This window comes from Bufo bufo, chromosome 4, assembly GCF_905171765.1.
Source record: "Bufo bufo chromosome 4, aBufBuf1.1, whole genome shotgun sequence".
Taxonomy (NCBI): domain Eukaryota; kingdom Metazoa; phylum Chordata; class Amphibia; order Anura; family Bufonidae; genus Bufo; species Bufo bufo.
The window spans coordinates 412,699,148-412,717,586 of NC_053392.1; the positions used below are offsets into that span (position 1 = coordinate 412,699,148).

The window sequence follows — 18,439 nt, forward strand, 5'->3', positions numbered from 1 at the left end:
ATAAATATCCATGATACATGTAATAAGACACAGAAAAATCTGCTGTACATGCAGCACATGAGATCATTCAATGATAATGAGCTATCAATACAAGAAACATATAATGAACTACAGTAAATGTCACAAGATAGTGTCCTTACCGACTATGCTTGAAAACAGGCTAAATAACAGATCATGGGGCAGGAAAACCAGTGAGAGAGGGTGGCTCCTGAGACATAAGATGGCTACTGCTTGCAATGCAAGCACAAGACTAGAAAGAACCAGGAACTACCCACAATGCCCTGGGACTCCCATAATGCATAGTAAAAACAGGCTGGATGAAATACATGAACTCATCAGTAGATGGTGTTGTTACCATACAATATAATGCACATGATTTACAACACAGGTAAATGCAATGTCAAACTGATAAACATACAGAAACAACTTGATCTGCATCTGGGGACAGAACACTCCCCACTTGACGTCAACCGACGTCACTATTGTATTTGTTGGGTGCAAACAGTAGAACGAGTTCCCCTACTGGTCTGAGGAACAATTTGGTCTCTCCCTGTCTCTGTATTTTCAATTCTACCTTGCGAATAATTCCGTCTTTACTTGGGAATGTCTTAGTAACAAGACTTAACGGCCACTTGTTTCTTCGTGACTGGCAGTCTTTCATTAGGACTACATTGATGACCTGGAGGTTAGGCTTGCTGGTTTGACACTTTCTCCTTGGTAGCAGAGTGGGAATATATTGCTTTTTCCACTTGTCCCACAACGAGTTTGAGAGACCCTGTACTTGTCTCCATCAATTCCTATAAATATCTTTGGAATTAAATTCTCCAGGTGGAGCACAAATTTGTTCAGTCTTTTGGGTAAGCAGTGTGGCAGGTGTGAGAACTGTTGGGTCATCAGGATCGCTAGAAATCTGAGTTAGCGGTCTGGCATTTATGATAGCCAATACTTCCGCCATGAAGGTAGTCAGGCTTTCATGAGTCAGCTTCGAAGATCCTTCTTGTAAGAAGATTGAGTCGACGATTCTCCGTGTGCGATGCGTATCATCCTCTCCCAGGCACCTCCCATGTGTGAAGAGTGTGGTGGGTTGAAGGTCCAAGTGCATCCTTGTTCACTGAGGTATCTTTCTATATTGTTAACGTCTAGGTTTGAAGAGAGTTATAGTTCTCTCGCTGCTCCGACGAAGTTTGTGCCTCGGTCAGAACGAATGTGTTTGACAAGTCCTCTAATGAATGGCAATGAAACGTCGTAAAGCATTAATGAAACATGAAGTATCCATAGATTCAATTACTTCAATATGGACAGCTCTGATGGACAGACAAGTGAACATAATCACCCAACGTTTCCCATGTGCACGGCTTCCCCTTGTTTGCCAGACAACCACAGGCCAAGGACTGAACACGTCTAGGCCAACATTGGTGAAGGGTGGTTCCATACCACCCTTCACCAATGGGAGGTTTGCCATCTTCAGTGCCTGTGACATACCACGAAGTTTCCGAAAGGTAACACATTTAAATATGAATCTGCATACCAGTGGCGTAGGGATCGCCATAGCAACCATAGCAGTGGCTATGGGGCCCTACGCCACTGGGGGCCCGTCCGGGCCGCCTTCTGTTTATTTTTTTATACACACACACTACAAACAGCAGCCAGGCCCGAGCCGCCGACCGCCCGCCCACTACACTAGTGTAGTGGGCGGGGCGCGGGCGATCCGCGGCTCAGGCTTGGCTGGGGAGGAGTCAGGACTGGAGCAGGGTGCACGCAGGGCCGGGCCGACACAGAGGCTGGGGAGGCACCAGCCAGGCCACTGAGTAAGGAAGATCCGATCATATTCTAACCCCCAGGCATTCCCATGGTGACGGGGACACTTGCCTGGGGGTTAGAATATACCATCGGATCTGAGTTTTCACGCTCTCAGTGAGAGAGTGAAAACTCAAATCCGATGGTATATTCTAACCCCCAGGCGTTCCCATGGTGACAGGGACGCTTGCCTGGGGGTTAGAATATACAGGGCCACGCCGCTCACAGGAGCACATTTATAAACTAATTAGTAACTTGAACTTTAATCATTGACATTGCTGAATGCTGATCTCTTTACTTGCATTGGATACCTACTCTGTCTTAGCTCCGGTAACGGTAACAGAAGGCAGTGCGGGGGGCGGCGCTCACTCACTGATGTCACGCGCCTGCTCCTCCCACTAGGCGCCGCAGGCGCGTGACGTCAGTGAGTGAGCGCCGCCCGCCCGCACTACCTGCTGTACCGTTAACAGAGCTAAGACAGAGTAAGGTATCCAATGCAAGTAAAGAGATCAGCATTCAGCAATGTCAATGATTAAAGTTCAAGTTACTAATTAGTTTATAAATGTGCTCCTGTGAGCGTCGGGGAGGGGGATCTGTGGATGGCACTATTTAGGGGAGGGGGATCTGTGGATGGCACTGTTAAGGGGAGGGGGATCTGTGGATGGCACTGTTTAGGGGAGGGGGATCTGTGGATGGCACTCTTTAGGGGAGGGGGATCTATGGATGGCACTGTTTAGGGGAGGGGGATTTGTGGATGGCACTGTTTAGGGGAGGGGGATCTGTGGATGGCACTGTTTAGGGGAGAGGGATCTGTGGATGGCACTGTTTAGGGGAGGGGGATCTGTGGATGGCACTGTTTAGGGGAGGGGGATCTGTGAATGGCACTGTTTAGGGGAGGGGGATCTGTGGATGGCACTGTTTAGGGGAGGGGGATCTGTGGATGGCACTATTTAGGGAGGGGGATCTGTGGATGGCACTATTTAGGGGAGGGGGATCTGTGGATGGCACTGTTTAGGGGAGAGGGATCTGTGGATGGCACTATTTAGGGGAGGGGGATCTGTGGATGGCACTGTTTAGGGGAGGGGGATCTGTGGATGGCACTGTTTAGGGGAGGGGGATCTGTGGATGGCACTGTTTAGGGGAGGGGGATCTGTGGATGGCACTGTTTAGGGGAGGGGGATCTTGGATGGCACTGTTTAGGGGAGGGGGATCTGTGGATGGCACTGTTTAGGGGAGGGGGATCTGTGGATGGCACTGTTTAGGGGAGGGGGATCTGTGGATGGCACTATTTAGGGGAGGGGGATCTGTGGATGGCACTATTTAGGGGAGCGGGATCTGTGGATGGCACTGTTTAGGGGAGGGGGATCTGTGGATGGCACTATTTAGGGGAGGGGGATCTGTGGATGGCGCTATTTAGGGGAGGGGGATCTGTGGATGGCACTATTTAGGGAAGGGGGATCTGTGGATGGCACTGTTTAGGGAAGGGGGATCTGTGGATGGCACTATTTAGGGAAGGGGATCTGTGGATGGCACTGGGGGGGGGCCCATACAATTATTTTTGCTATGGGGCCCATGCATTTCTAGCTACACCCCTGCTGCATACACATCTTTTAGCTCCAACTATCCACAGTCCAGCTGCTCTTAGAGGTCCTTCAGTGAACAGACGATCTTAGCGCTTTGTCTGTTCATGGTAATGTTGCACGAGCAGAGTAGCTATATCATGCTGTCCAGGAACTATCACAGGATGTTTCTCTGCCAGGCCTGCATTCCATAAGGCGTCCACCTACTCTTAAGAGCCCATATTCATTGATCACTGGGTCAAGTTTTCTTAAAACACTACTTTTGGGCACGGTCTCTGGCTAACTACACAGTCGATTTCCGTTGCATAGGTTTCATGCTGTACGGCTTGGATGATTACATTTTTTGACCGCTCTAGAACGAGAGCTGTGTAAACATGTTTACAATGATGCCAACCTCTACAGATACTTTTATCTTCCGATGAGGTCGCTTTGTACGACCGAGCAATGTGAGTCAGGCAAGTGATGGCACGGACAAGAGATCTCCAAGTAGAAAGCCTACTGAATCTATGGGATTTCAGGTGGTGGTCCAGAGTCTTCGTATGCAACACAGATACCTGAGGACGTATCTCAACATCAGTCTGTGGGTCTACTAGTTCGAACATGGAAGTTTCTGCTGCATTGGGTGTTTGCTTATACAAAAAGGTGGGGCCTGTAAACCAAATTGTATTCTTGAGACGGTCAGCAATGACGGATCTAGTTGCTTGGTCCACAGGGTTGAGATGCGTACGTACATATTTCCATTGTTCAGGAGAGGTAGATCTTCTGATCCTTAGAACTCTGTTGTTGATGTAGACATAGAAGCGTCTAGCTTCATTACAGATATATCCTAGTACTATCTTGCTATCGGTATAGAACTCAGAGTCTTTATTCTCCAGGTCAATTTCTGTAGCGATGAGTTCGGCTAACTCCACCATTCACACCGCGGCACATAGTTCCAGGTGTGATATTGTGTGTTCATAGAGTGGCGTTAGTTTCGCTATGCTCATGACGAACCCTACATGGCATTGTCCGCTGGTATCTAACATCTTAATGTAAGCTACAGCCGCAATTGCTTTGACTGAAGCATCGCAGAAAACTCTTGGTAGTTGGTACAGAAACATATGGACGAGCTATGTGAAGATCAGATAAGGCTGTAAGGGAATTCTTCCAGGCCATCCACGGTTCTTTCCTTCATGGGAAGGGGAGTATCCCTGTTCGACCCTTCTATGGTGAAGTCTCCTAACATAGCTTCACCTTTGATGAATATAGGATCTGAAAATCCCAGTGGGTCATATAAACTGCTTATGGCCGACAGTACTCCTCTGCGAGTAAAGGGTATTTCTTCTCTGTTAACCTGGAAGGTGAAGGTATCAGCTTTTAGGTCCCAGAGTAGGCCAAGGCTCTGTTGCATCGGAGGTGAGTCGTAGCCTAGATCTAAATCCTTTAAGTCTTTTGAATGGTCCTGAGAAGGAAAGGCTTTCATCAATTTCTGGCTGTTAGAAGCGATCTTGTGTAGCCTCAGGTTAGGCAGAGAGAGCATCTCCTGTGTTCTTTTAAGAAGACTGATTGCAGTTTCATCTGAGGGCATTGATTTCAGACAGTCATCCACATAGAAGTCCTTCTCTACAAAGAGTCTGACATCTGCTTCATACTTCTCTTCTACTTTCTGAGCTGCATGTCTTAATCCATAGATGGCAACTGCAGGAGAAGGTCTATTGCCGAAGATGTGAACCTTCATACGATACTCTGTAACATCATTAGAGGGATCGTTGTCCTTGAACCATAGGAATCTCAATAAATTTCTATGTTTCTTCTTAACTAGGAAGCTATGGAACATCTGTTGGATATCAGCCGTGAATGCGACGGAGTCTCTGCGAAAACGGAGAAGCACTCCTATGAGCTTGTTGTTTAGATCTGGGCCTGACAGCAAAACGTTGTTCAATGATACTCCTTCATACTTGGCACTTGAGTCAAATACTACTATGATCTGACCTGGCTTCTTCGGGTGATACACCCCAAACATGGGCAGGGACCAGCGCTCTTCCGAGTCTCGAAGTATAGGTGCTAGCTCTGACCGTTCCGGAATATCTTTTCCATGAATGTAAAGAAGTGATCTCTCATCTCAGGTTTACTATGTAGGCTGTGCCTGAGAGAGACAAAATGTTTGAAAACTTGTTCTCTATTGTTGGGTAAGCGTTGTTTTTGAGGCTTAAAGGGTAGAGGTGAAACCCAGCTTTTTGTTTCATCCTGCACCATTCCCTGCTCCATTATATCTAGGAACAGTCTATCTTCGAATGACATCGCCATACGATTGTCCTCTTTAGTCTTGCGGTAGACTGTGGATCCCAGGTGGTCTTGATTGGCATCCCAGACGAAGTCATCATAGGCAGGAACTGCAAGGGTACCTGGTGATGAAGTGCTTTGGGGAAGTTCCATTATGAAGAAGTGATTTTCACATGGTTGGAGAAGAGATGGGCGTCCATTCTCAAGTGTACTGGTAAGCATGCTGTTGACAGTTGTTGGCTTGTGTTCACCTCCCAAACAGACTTCTCCTACAATGACCCATCCTAGGTCAAGTCTCTGGGCATATGGAGTGTTGTGAGGTCCATTGATCTGCTGTCTAACCTTGTGGACCTGTAGTATATCTCTCCCGAGACTATCTGAGCTTCAGGATCAAGGTTCGGGATCAGGTGTCTTATACGCTTCAGGTGAGGCTGATGTGCTGCTACTTCTGGAGTGGGTATATCGGACCTCTTGTCAGGAATCTGGTTACATTCCAGTATAGTTGGTAAAGGCAGACGCACTTGGCCATCGCTGGACTCAATTGTAGCCGCTTGCCCTCCTTCCGGCTGTTTCCACAGTACCAGCACAAGTTCTTAGAGAGTAGGGGGCACCAGGTCCTCTGATGTTGAAGCTATCAAAGAAGGCAGACTTCGCTAACAACTTGTTACTTTGATCGTCTAGAATTGCATACACTTTGATGGCTTTGCTTCGGTCGTCTGCTGGGTAAACCTTCACTAGTGAGATTTTAGAGCAGGATCTGCCTCCTCTGAGGTCTCTGCAAACCTCTGTACATTTCGAAGTAACTTCCAAAGTGTCAGTATTTGTGTCCTTCAGCTCCACGCTATGCTCTTGGGTTTTGGATGAAGCCCATGATGGTGGCCCATGGTGTAGAGCTGTGTTATGATCTGTGCTGTCACATTCGGCACACTTTGCACTAACCTCACAGTCCCTGGCAAAGTGCAAAGTTGAAGAGCAGCATTTAAAATAGATGTTGTTCTCCTTGATGAAGGTATTGCGGTCTTCCAATGACTTTTCCCTGAAGGTTCTGCACTTAAGTAGGGAATGAGGCTACCTGTGTAAGGGACACTGTCTGCTCGGGTCCTTGGATTTGTCTCCTCCTTGATAAAAGCTGAACTCTCTATGGACTGAAACTGTGGAAGAAACATTAATTTTGTGAACCTCCACCGTTGCCCTACGAGGTTTACTGACTGAGGTGGTGGCACATGACATCATGAAATCAAATTAGATAATGGGAGAAAAGAAGAAATGAATTGCACATCCACTGCTAATGCTATGATCTCATCCCTCCATTTCTGCAGGAGACAGCACTAAATAGCGCATTTGTACCACCTCCTATGCTGCATGCTAAATGAGGCATTAGTGTACATTTTGATCAAAACGCATAAGCCCACTCACCACGCCAAGGTTGCCTCTATGAATGGGTCCTAACCTAACATTGGCGCGGCGCTGCCCGGCGACCACCAACGCTGCGGCGCCATCCCAGCCAGCGGCGGGGCCCAGCAGCCAAACAGCACCCCTGCTGCATGACCATGCCAAACCTAGCTCTGGGCCCCACCAACCAGCCAGAAAAACAGCACAGTGGCCCCCATGCAGCACCGCACCATTAGCAGTGGATGTGCAATTCCTTTCTTCTTTTCTCCCATTATCTAATGTATAGAGATTCTGTCCCTGGATCAGCACTCCTTCCATACGCCAGGTGATTTTAATTAGCCTAGTATTCTGCAGTAGGGGTTAAATTAGCCTATCATGCTCTCAGTTGGAGTTCCTGTGAGCTTCAGAGGAGGTGAGCTTTGACAACTGTTCACATGATGCGGTGCTGCACGGGGGCCACTGTGCTGTTTTTCTGGCTGGTTGGTGGGGCCCAGAGCTAGGTTTGGCATGGTCAGGCAGCAGGGGTGCTGTTTGGCTGCTGGGCCCCGCCGCCGGCCGGGATGGCGCCGCAGCGTCGGTGGTCGCCGCGCAGCACCGGGCCAATGTTAGGTTAGGAGCTACTCATATAGGGGCAACCTTGGCGTGGTGAGTGGGCTTATGCCTTTTGATCAAAATGTACACTAATGCCTCATTTAGCATGTAGCATAAGAGGTGGTACACATGCGCTATTTAGTGCTGTCTCCTGCAGAAATGCAGGGATGAGATCATAGCATTAGCAGTGGATGTGCGATTCATTTCTTCTTTTCTCCCATTACCCATCATGAAATCAAAGCTAGGATCATTTCAGATTTTTGCTTGCTCAGAGACAAAATCTACAAACACATTAAATGGAGGAAATGGTAAATTGTAAGTCTTTTTATACCGAAAACTATACATGACCCACTTCTCTCGCAGGTTGTATGGGAGCTTCTGAACTATGGGATTCACACATCTAGCAGTGTCTAGGAATGTCAATCCCACCAGATCCCCTTCTGCCTTTGCTACACTCAGCACCATTAATAAGTCACTTAGCTTTGAATAGCCTTTGCTCGCTATTTTTGGAAAGTCCTCAATTCTCTTAAATAAGGCACTTTCTATGACCTCTGCTGCACCATAAACCTTATCAAGTCTATCCCAGACCCTTTTTAGACCAACATCTGGATAATTTACATTGATGTCTCTAATCCTTCTAGCGTGTTCGGCGGACTCACTTCCCAACCATTTTACGAGGAGATTCAGTTCCTCACTACATGACAGAACTAAGTCCCTGGTGGCATTTTGGAAGGAAGCTCGCCAAGCTCTATAGTTCTCAGCGCGGTTGCTGAACTTTACAAGTTGCTGAACTTTACAAGGAATCTGGCAAAGTCCATTTTGGCTTGATTGGTGCTGGAACCGGCTGGTGTTGTGTTATCAGAGTGAATGTGTTGTGCACGGCCATACCTTTTGGAAGTCTCTGGTTTAATCCGGTCTGTGTAATACTGTTCTGAAGCGAAGGGCATCTCTCTTAGCAGGGGCGTATTTCTGATTCTCTGTTCTAGAGAAGTTGCTGTAGCCGGTCTCACTCTGATGTGTATTCTCTAGTTTGCTGCAAGGAGACTTTCTGATGATCCAAAACGCATGTTGGATTGGCTTGTCAACAAACTGCTTTGTATTAAGCTGTGTATCTGGTTCGTCGTCTGACTTGGAATGTTGATAGACGTATTGTAAGGTACGCTGTTCTGGATCTTGGTATTCAAGTTCTGGCTGGACAATGCTGCGATGACTCTTGGTTTCCTGAAGTTCCGTGGCTTCTAGAAATTCTGCTTCTGCTATGGCAGTTGCTGTCTCTTTATCAGCGGCGAGTTTTACTAGAGTTGCTTCAAGTTGCGCTTTCTCCTGCTTTATCTGTATTTATTGTTCTGTGAAGCTGGATTTTGGCTTTGCAGCTTCTGCTTTTGCGCGGGCAATGGCGGCAGCTTCTCTGATCGATGTCCTGTTAGAGCCACTTATCTGAGACCTTGTCTTGACTGAAGACGCTCGACTATTAGACATGTTGTGACTGTTAAGAGACTGCTGCAATATCCGTAAGGAGGCTCTGCGTGGATAATGGCGGGCTCCATATGGTCTGATATTCGGTGCGACTGTTAGGAGACTGTTGCGATATCCGTATGCAGGCTCAGCGTGGATAATGGCGGGCTCTGTCTAGTCTGATCTTCTGAGCTTGTTCTCAGCAGTCGTTTCACTATACTGTCCTCATACACGTTAGCACGGTGTGTAATATGACATGTAGCTAAACCTTTTGTCTTGATAAGAAGAGAAAACTGTACTGCTTTAACCTTTTCTTTATTGATAGTAGAAAATAAAAATAACAACAAAATCAGATGAGGCAAAGGTTATAAAATGCATTGGCACTTTCAACAGTCATCATAAAGAAGTATTACAAACTCTTAAACTACACTGGCATGTACTTACAGGAGACTTGGATCTTAAAGAGGTAGTCCTGCAATTTCCAAGTATTACATATCGACGGGGACATCATTTAAAAAAAAAAAAATCAACTGGTACACAGCCACTTATCTGTGAAACAAGAAAAAACATCTTGGCTCAAATCTAACATACAAGGCTCCTTCGCTTGTGGAAGTTGTTCATTCTGTTGGTACTTACCTAAAATAAAATAAAAAATTGAATCCTGTTGACGGACAAGAGTATCAGATCAGGGACTTCTTTAACTGCCAAAGCAGTGGTATCGTATATATTGCCTCATGTTCATGCCCGAAGCTCTACATAAGAAAAACGACTCAAGAACTCAGAAGATGTATCTCTTTCTCTATTTAGACATAATTACTATGTCTATAATTATGACATGAAAATATTAAAATCAAATTGGGCCCCAGAGGTGGCAATTTGAATACTATGCTGCTTCAAGAAGAGGCAAGATGGATCTACAGACAGGGCCGGTGCAAGGATTTTTGCCAACACAAGCAAAGCTACATTTTGGCGCCCCCCTTCCCCCCTTACAGCTCACCTGGCCCTGGTCCCGTCTGCAGATGCTGGCTTCTCCTCTGTGTGGTCCTGGTATCTTCTCTCTGCTTCAGACAATCAATGGTTTGAGGATCGTATTTTTCGCCCTCTAAGACGAGCCGGCCCATAAGACACACCTAGGTTTTAGAGGAGGATAATAAGAAAAAAAAGATTTTCCATTACACCTCAGGTCAGACCAGCAATCAGTTAGACCAACCTATAAGAAAAAACTCAAATTGGGTATATACACTCACCTAAAGAATTATTAGGAACACCATACTAATACGGTGTTGGACCCCCTTTTGCCTTCAGAACTGCCTTAATTCTACGTGGCATTGATTCAACAAGGTGCTGATAGCATTCTTTAGAAATGTTGGCCCATATTGATAGGATAGCATCTTGCAGTTGATGGAGATTTGAGGGATGCACATCCAGGGCACGGATCCACCACATCCCAAAGATGCTCTATTGGGTTGAGATCTGGTGACTGTGGGGCCATTTTAGTACAGTGAACTCATTGTCATGTTCAAGAAACCAATTTGAAATGATTCAAGCTTTGTGACATGGTGCATTATCCTACTGGAAGTAGCCATCAGAGGATGGGTACATGGTGGTCATGAAGGGATGGACATGGTCAGATACAATGCTCAGGTAGCCCGTGGCATTTAAACGATGCCCAATTGGCACTAAGGGGCGTAAAGTGTGCCCAGAAAACATCCCCCACACCATTACACCACCACCACCAGCCTGCACAGTGGTAACAAGGCATGATGGATACATGTTCTCATTCTGTTTACGCCAAATTCGGACTCTACCATTTGAATGTCTCAACAGAAATCGAGACTCATCAGACCAGGCAACATTTTTCCAGTCTTCAACAGTCCAATTTTGGTGAGCTCGTGCAAATTGTAGCCTCTTTTTCCTATTTGTAGTGGAGATGAGTGGTACCCGGTGGGGTCTTCTGCTGTTGTAGCCCATCCGCCTCAAGGTTGTGCGTGTTGTGGCTTCACAAATGCTTTGCTGCATACCTTGGTTGTAACGAGTGGTTATTTCAGTCAACGTTGCTCTTCTATCAGCTTGAATCAGTCGGCCCATTCTCCTCTGACCTCTAGCATCCACAAGGCATTTTTGCCCACAGGACTGCCGCATACTGGATGTTTTTCCCTTTTCACACCATTCTTTGTAAACCCTAAAAATGGTTGTGCGCGAAAATCCCAGTAACTGAGCAGATTGTGAAATACTCATACCGGCCCGTCTGGCACCAACAACCATGCCACACTCAAAATTGCTTAAATCACCTTTCTTTCCCATTCTGACATTCAGTTTGGAGTTCAGGAGATTGTATTGACCAGGACCACACCCCTTAATGCATTGAAGCAACTGCCATGTGATTGGTTGACTAGATAATTGCATTAATGAGAAATAGAACAGGTGTTCCTAATAATTCTTTAGGTGAGTGTACATAACAAACAAGTGTGAAACAACTGAAAATATGTCATATTCTAGGTTCTTCAAAGTAGCCACCTTTTTGCTTTGATTACTGCTTTGCACACTCTTGGCATTCTCTTGATGAGCTTCAAGAGGTAGTCCCCTGAAATGGTCTTCCTACAGTCTTGAAGGAGTTCCCAGAGATGCTTAGCACTTCTTGGCCCTTTTGCCTTCACTCTCCGGTCCAGCTCACCCCAAACCATCTCGATTGGGTTCAGGTCCGGTGGCTGTGGAGGCCAGGTCATCTGGCACAGCACCCCATCACTCTCCTTCATGGTCAAATAGCCCTTACTTTCAACATTTTCCCAATTTTTCGGCTGACTAACTGACCTTCATTTCTTAAAGTAATGATGGCCACTCGTTTTTCTTTACTTAGCTGATTTTTTCTTGCCATAATACAAATTCTAACAGTCTATTCAGTAGGACTATCAGCTGTGTATCCACCTGACTTCTCCTCAACGCCACTGATGGTCCCAACACCATTTATAAGGCAAGAAATCCCACTTATTAAACCTGACAGGGCACACCTGTGAAGTGAAAACCATTTCAAGGGACTACCTCTTGAAGCTCATCAAGAGAATGCCAAGAGTGTGCAAAGCAGTAATCAAAGCAAAAGGTGGCTACTTTGAAGAACCTAGAATATGACATATTTTCAGTTGTTTCACACTTGTTTGTTATGTATATAATTCCACATGTGTTAATTCATAGTTTTGATGCCTTCAGTGTGAATCTACAATTTTCATAGTCATGAAAATAAAGAAAACTCTTTGAATGAGAAGGTGTGTCCAAACTTTTGGTCTGTACTGTATGTAATTTATTAAAGACACAATTGAATAACAATAAATATGACACAAAGGCACAAGGTAAAGGGGGGTGGTGAGGCGTCCCGTGTAATGGGACCAAAATCAACCACCCTCGCATATACCGGACTAACAGGGAAAGAAGGTCATACCATGGGTAATTTGTGTTTATGTTTCCTGCATGGCTATTTTGTTACTTTAGTGTTATTTATTGCTTACACATAGCATCCCGGCTCTGTCCTTGTTTGTGATACCATTTGGTCATCTGCATTTATCTGATGGCCATTTATGTTATATTTGGTGGGCAAGTTTGCTATGTGTGATCACATTGATTCTTTTATACTATTGCATGCAACATACGCATGTTTATGGGGTTATTGGTCTTTTTTCGTTGGTTGGCTCAGACCAGCAATCAGACCCCCAATGTTAATCAGACCTCAGATCAGACCCCCAATGCCTCACATCAGTCCCCCATGTCAGCCATCAGTTCCCCATGTCAGCCATAATGCCTCCATGTCAGCCATCATGCCCGCATGTCAGCCACCATGTCCGCTATCAATCATGCCCCCCAATGTCAGCCATCAGCGCAAATAAAAAATAAATAAAAAAACGTACCTCTCCTGCTCCTGGACGCCGCCGCTCCTCACCACCAGCGCTCTCTCTTTTCTTCCTGGTTCTCGGCTGTCAGCTGTGAAGGCTGCGCACAGTGAGGTCACATGGTGCGCAGCCCTTTACAGCAGACAGCCGAGCGGAGGACCAGGAAGCGGTGAGTACAAATCCTTCACTGCTTCCCGGTCCTCCGGTACTAATGAAGCGCTTCCAAAATGAAATCGCTTCATTAGTATTCACCCCATAAGACCCAGGGGTAATTAAGGCACCGTAGGGTAATTAAAATAAATAAATAAATAAAAGTTTCTTTTTTTCCCCCCCCCCCCCCCCCCCTGTTTCTGCGCCCTAAGGCAGCTGCTTGGTCTGCCTCATTATAGCACCGGCCCTGTCTACAGACTTAAATCACTCAGCCCTAATAGCCTCAATGAGGGTTATTATTAATTTATTATTAATTAATTTATTTTATTTAAAAATAAAAACTCCTGCCATGCTGGGTACTCAAAAAGTAAATAATAATTAATAAAGAAATATAAAAAAATAAAAAAAAAGATTAAATGGTACTTTTTGTGTACATCAACTTAACATAGTTCACTCAGCCACCATCCTACATGTGCTATATTTTTTATTTTTTCACACTTTGTTTTCAATTGCTATTCCCTACCTTGCCACAATACACTTATAGCAGCCTATGAAAACAAGTTTGGACAATGTTTACTACTTATCTAAATACAAAAGACAAAATGGCTGCACACCATTATATATACAAACAATAGAGCTAGGAAATGGGGGTCATTCTAGATAAAAGTGGTACAATACCGACTATAAATGAGTATACATTAATAATGGAAGCTCTTAGCGCACATACGTGTCAGGCCCATCTACCAGGCGTCAAGGTGGCTTCCGCAGATGGGTCCCTATCACTAAAGAAACTGCCTCACTTTGGACTTACTTAAGCCTACAATATTCAGGGCAGTGTAGGAACCAGCTACAAACATATTCTGCTCAGAAGTCCCAGGTAGATGGGCGTGTCCAGTCTAAAAGGGGTGCCTTATCTAAATATATATTTTTATTATTATTATTGCCTAACAGCAAGAAAATCATGCATGCAACTAGTATCCACAATAATAAAACATATAGTGGAAATTGAATATCTAATTGTAATCTAGGCTTCGTTTGACATTTACAGCTGCAATTAAATATTGTTGAAGTTACTCAAACAATGCTAGCAAGCATCATAATGGCAATGCGTCCTTACAATGACGTGGCCTGTACTCTGAATCTTGAATGGAATACCAACTTATCAATCAATATACGAGTGTGTTGCTGGGATGAGAAGCACTCATTGATTGGCTGCTTGGCGCTTGTGTGCTCCACAGGGTAACAAACTGGAACAAGATCCGGACAGACAGAGCTGTGGATTGGCCCAGCGCAAAGTCTTTCTATGCCAAACTCAGCTGATTGGTTTTAAGGAGACACCTAGTAAGCTATGTAGTGATGGATGTTCGCATGCCATAGACCACTCATCCCCTGACGAAGCCACAACTGTGGCGAAACATGTCAGGAGGGGTGTGCGATCCTATCTTTTAGACCAGTTGCCAGCTAGCTGCTAATAAGTCTAGGCATACAGAACATGAGCAAAAACATACAAAGTGTGGTGTGCCTGTGTCTATAGGGAGAGGTTACATAGGCAGGGGTAGTGTGTGAAGAACTGTGTGAGCATTTAAAGTATGACAAAGCGCCAGTGCAAATAGAAATAAAGCTGTGAACATAAGCAGCAACTTTTTAATTGATTATGCACAAATATAGCGCTATTTAGTCTAGCTCAGTATCAACTGAGTATTAGGATTAGATTAAAAGTGGGAGCGCTGTTTACAGATGTACACTTTGTTGCAAAAATAGCAATAAATATAATTATCTGTCTGGTATAGCTCTTGCCACTGCAGTTAAGTGCTTTGAGAAATGATTGAGGAACGGTCAGTAGCCCATCATTTCTGACATCAAGCACTATACTAAGGCTACTTTCACACTTGCAGCAGCAGGGTCCGGCAGACTGTTCCAGCGGGGGAACAGCCTGCTGGATTCATGCTAACGCTAACCCACCGTGCCACTGGAAGTCTGCTCTGGCCCCATTTACTTCCGCAGTACGGAAAACATGCCGAGAGGTTGCCGGACAAAAAATACAGCAAGCTGCCGTTTTTGTCCGGCTGCCTCTTGGCTTGTTTGCCATGCTGAGGCCGGACCTCCTTCCGGTGCCACGGTGGGCTAACATTAGCACGGATCCAGCAGGCTGTTCCCCTGCTGGAACAGCCTGCCATATCCTGCTGCCGCAAGTATGAAAGTAGGCTAATATACTCACATGGTCCCCAGTAAGCCGTGTGATCCCTATTAGCTCGCAAAATCATTGCCAGAAAATAACAGATAAGCTTCAGCAGACAGCTAACAATTGTATTGGTGAACACACTTTTTTCAATTTTCTTTTCTTTTATTCTATTCTATTTTACTATATTTATTCTATTTTTTTATTAAAAGTTAAGTTTTAAATAAAATTATGTGAGGATCCCTAGTGGAAATTATTTGGTCATAGTAGACCACAGTGTTTTTCAGAATTTATGTTACAATGTAATATCTGATTTTGTTTGTACATCTAACCTTGTAACACGCTGTGGAATATGATGTTGCTATATAAATAAAGATTATTATTGTATATTAATGTTTCTTTCTATTTGCAGATTGTGGCCAATGGCATTCCTCTGCGAGCAAGGATGATTCACTCAGTTAAGGGTAAAAGGTATTCCATACCCTATGGCAAAAAAGATCAGGTATTATTTAGCAATTTTTCATATATTTTGTTTTATATTTATATTTTCATTAATACATTTGAATCATACTGATATTATGCTAATTACATTTGATAGAGGAATAGTTTACAGCATTAATAGGCTAAATCCTGCAAATATTTGAAACAGTAGTTTATTCAACAAAGTTATTAAGTACTGTTGAAAGATACTGCCCCTTTACAGATTGTTTCTAGAATTATCAAATCTCTTAATGGGGTTGTTCCACGAAATTATTCTACAGTTTTCAAACCAGCACCTGGATCTGAATACTTTTGTAATTTCATAATGAAAAATGTAGTAAAGAGTCATTTAATTAAATCTATCTGTATAACAAGATAACCCAAAAAGCAATGACAGAGCTGCTGCCAATTTGTTATCCTGCATTGCAAAAAGCTAAATAAAAAGTGAACAAAAAGTTGTATGTATGTATCCCAGAATAGAACCAAAGATGATGACAACTCATCTCGCAAAGGTATAAGCCCTCACACATTGAGAGAAAAATAAACATATGTAGTTCTCAGAAAATGGCTGTACTGGTACCCCAGAGGCTGTATAATAGCAACCAATCCATCAAAATCTTCCCTGCAAGATCCAAAAGGTGGCCCCTTTTAAACCCTTTTAAACCATTTTAGGTAGAAACTGTAGAAACTGCTAAATAATTTACTGGGCACAGTATATTGGGCATTGAAATGCCATATCTATGGAAAATTTAGCAATTTTTATTTTGCACAAAATATTCCTTGGGGGTGTAGTTTCCGATATAGGGTCTTTTCTCGTTGGTTCCATTTATTATTTCATCCCAAAGCCTCTACAGTTCTCAATACAAGATGTGTAAATCACAAATTGGGCCTCAAATATGCATGATGCTCATTTACTCCTGAGCCCCGTGGTTTTCCAAACAAAAGATTAGGGCCACATGTAGGGTGCTTAATTTGGTAAAACACCTGTTGGGTCAAAATGCTTACTACACCCACTAGTAAATTCTGTCAGGAGTTTGGTTTCTACAATGGGGTCACGTCTTAAATATTTTTTTAGAGTCTCTGCAGTTATCAGTCAGTGCTGTATAAATCACCAAACTAAGCCTCAGATACACATGGCACTCCTTCCCTTCTGAGCCCTGTGGTGTGCCCATACAGCACTTTACGAACACATATAATATGGGTTATTTTTGTATTCAGGAGAAAATGTGTAACAAATTGTGGAGTGATTTTCTCCTGTTACCCCTTGAAAAAATGAAAAATGTGGGCTTTTTTTGTAAAAAAAAAAATTATAATAATTTTACCTTTTTGCAGCCAAGGGTTTCTTGAATTGCCTGTTGGGCCAGGGTGCTCACTACACCTCTTTAAAAATTCCTTGGTGGGTGTAGTTTCCTGAATAGGTTCACTTTTGGGGGTTTCCACTGTAGGGGTACCTCAGAGTCTTTACAAATGCGACATGGTAACTGAAAATTATTCCAGTGAAATATGCCCCCCAAAAGTCATATGGTGCTCCTTCTTTTTGAACCCTGATGTGTGTTGCCGTATTCAAGTGAAAATGGGTAACAGACTGCGGGGTGCTTTTTCACCCTGTTATTCCTTGAGAAAATTTAAAGAGCTGAGAAAATTCCTCAGCTTTTTGCAGAATAATTTTATGGGCCAGTTTGTAGAAGATCCTAGATTTTCTAGTAATTTCTAACAATGCAGAGCTTGTGAGAAATGTCACTGTCCATGAAAACCTTGGTAACAGTGACTAAACTGTAAAAAATAAACTTAGGTGGGTAAGGCAAAAAAACTTATTTTCAAAAAGGCAAATTTCCCAGGGTTGAGCTCTGCACTTAAGGACATAGACTGAGAGCAAATATTGTCACATAATGACAATAATGCTAAATGGGAGTGCTTTAAATCTACTTTGGAGAAGAATATTGCTAAGTTCATTCCTAGAGGTAACAAGTGAATAAAATTAAACGCCACATGGCTTACAAATAGTGTAAAAAGGGCAATAAATGACAAAAAGAGTGCCTTTAAGAAATACAAATCGGAGTGGTCAGCTGTAGCCTTTAAAAATGATAACAAATTAAATAAATGATGTAAGGGGGTAATAATATCAGCAAAAATACACAATGAAATACAGATGGCCAAAGAAAGTAAGAATAACCCCAAAATATTCTTCAAATACATTAATGCATGGTACTAAATTATGGTAACAGGGTAGAGCTCATAAATGGGTTTTGTAGCTCTCTATATTCAAAAGAAGAGAGGGCATCTCCTGAAGGTGGTGCCACTGGTGTAAATACCTCAGATAACATACTTAACTGGTTTACTGTAGATATGGTCCTTAATATGCTAAAAAATTAAAAGTAAACAAGGCCCCAGGTCGAGATATATTACACTCTAGAATTCTAAAGGAGCTCAATTCAGATATTTATTTTCCTCTGTTCATAATATTTACAGATTCTTTAATGACAGGCATTGTACCAAGAGATTGGCATTTGGCACAAAGTGAATGTGGTGCCCATTTTCAAAAAGAGTGCTAGATCTTCACCAGGAAATTATAGACCACTAAGCTTAACATCCATAGTGGGGAAAAATGTGTGAGGGTCTTCTAGGACTACATGCAGGATTATGTAACTGTCAATAATATAATAAGTGATATCCAA

At 43.7% G+C, this 18,439-nt stretch overlaps 1 protein-coding gene across 1 annotated transcript in view; it reads left to right on the forward strand.

Annotated features, from left to right (window-relative positions):
• The window catches only part of KMO (kynurenine 3-monooxygenase), a 1,955,166-nt gene that overhangs the window by 353,095 nt on the left and 1,583,632 nt on the right, over window positions 1–18,439 (forward strand). The window contains exon 4 of the mRNA XM_040429299.1: window positions 15,697–15,786. Coding sequence (XP_040285233.1) covers window positions 15,697–15,786 — 90 coding nt within the window. The remainder of the gene's footprint in view (window positions 1–15,696; window positions 15,787–18,439) is intronic.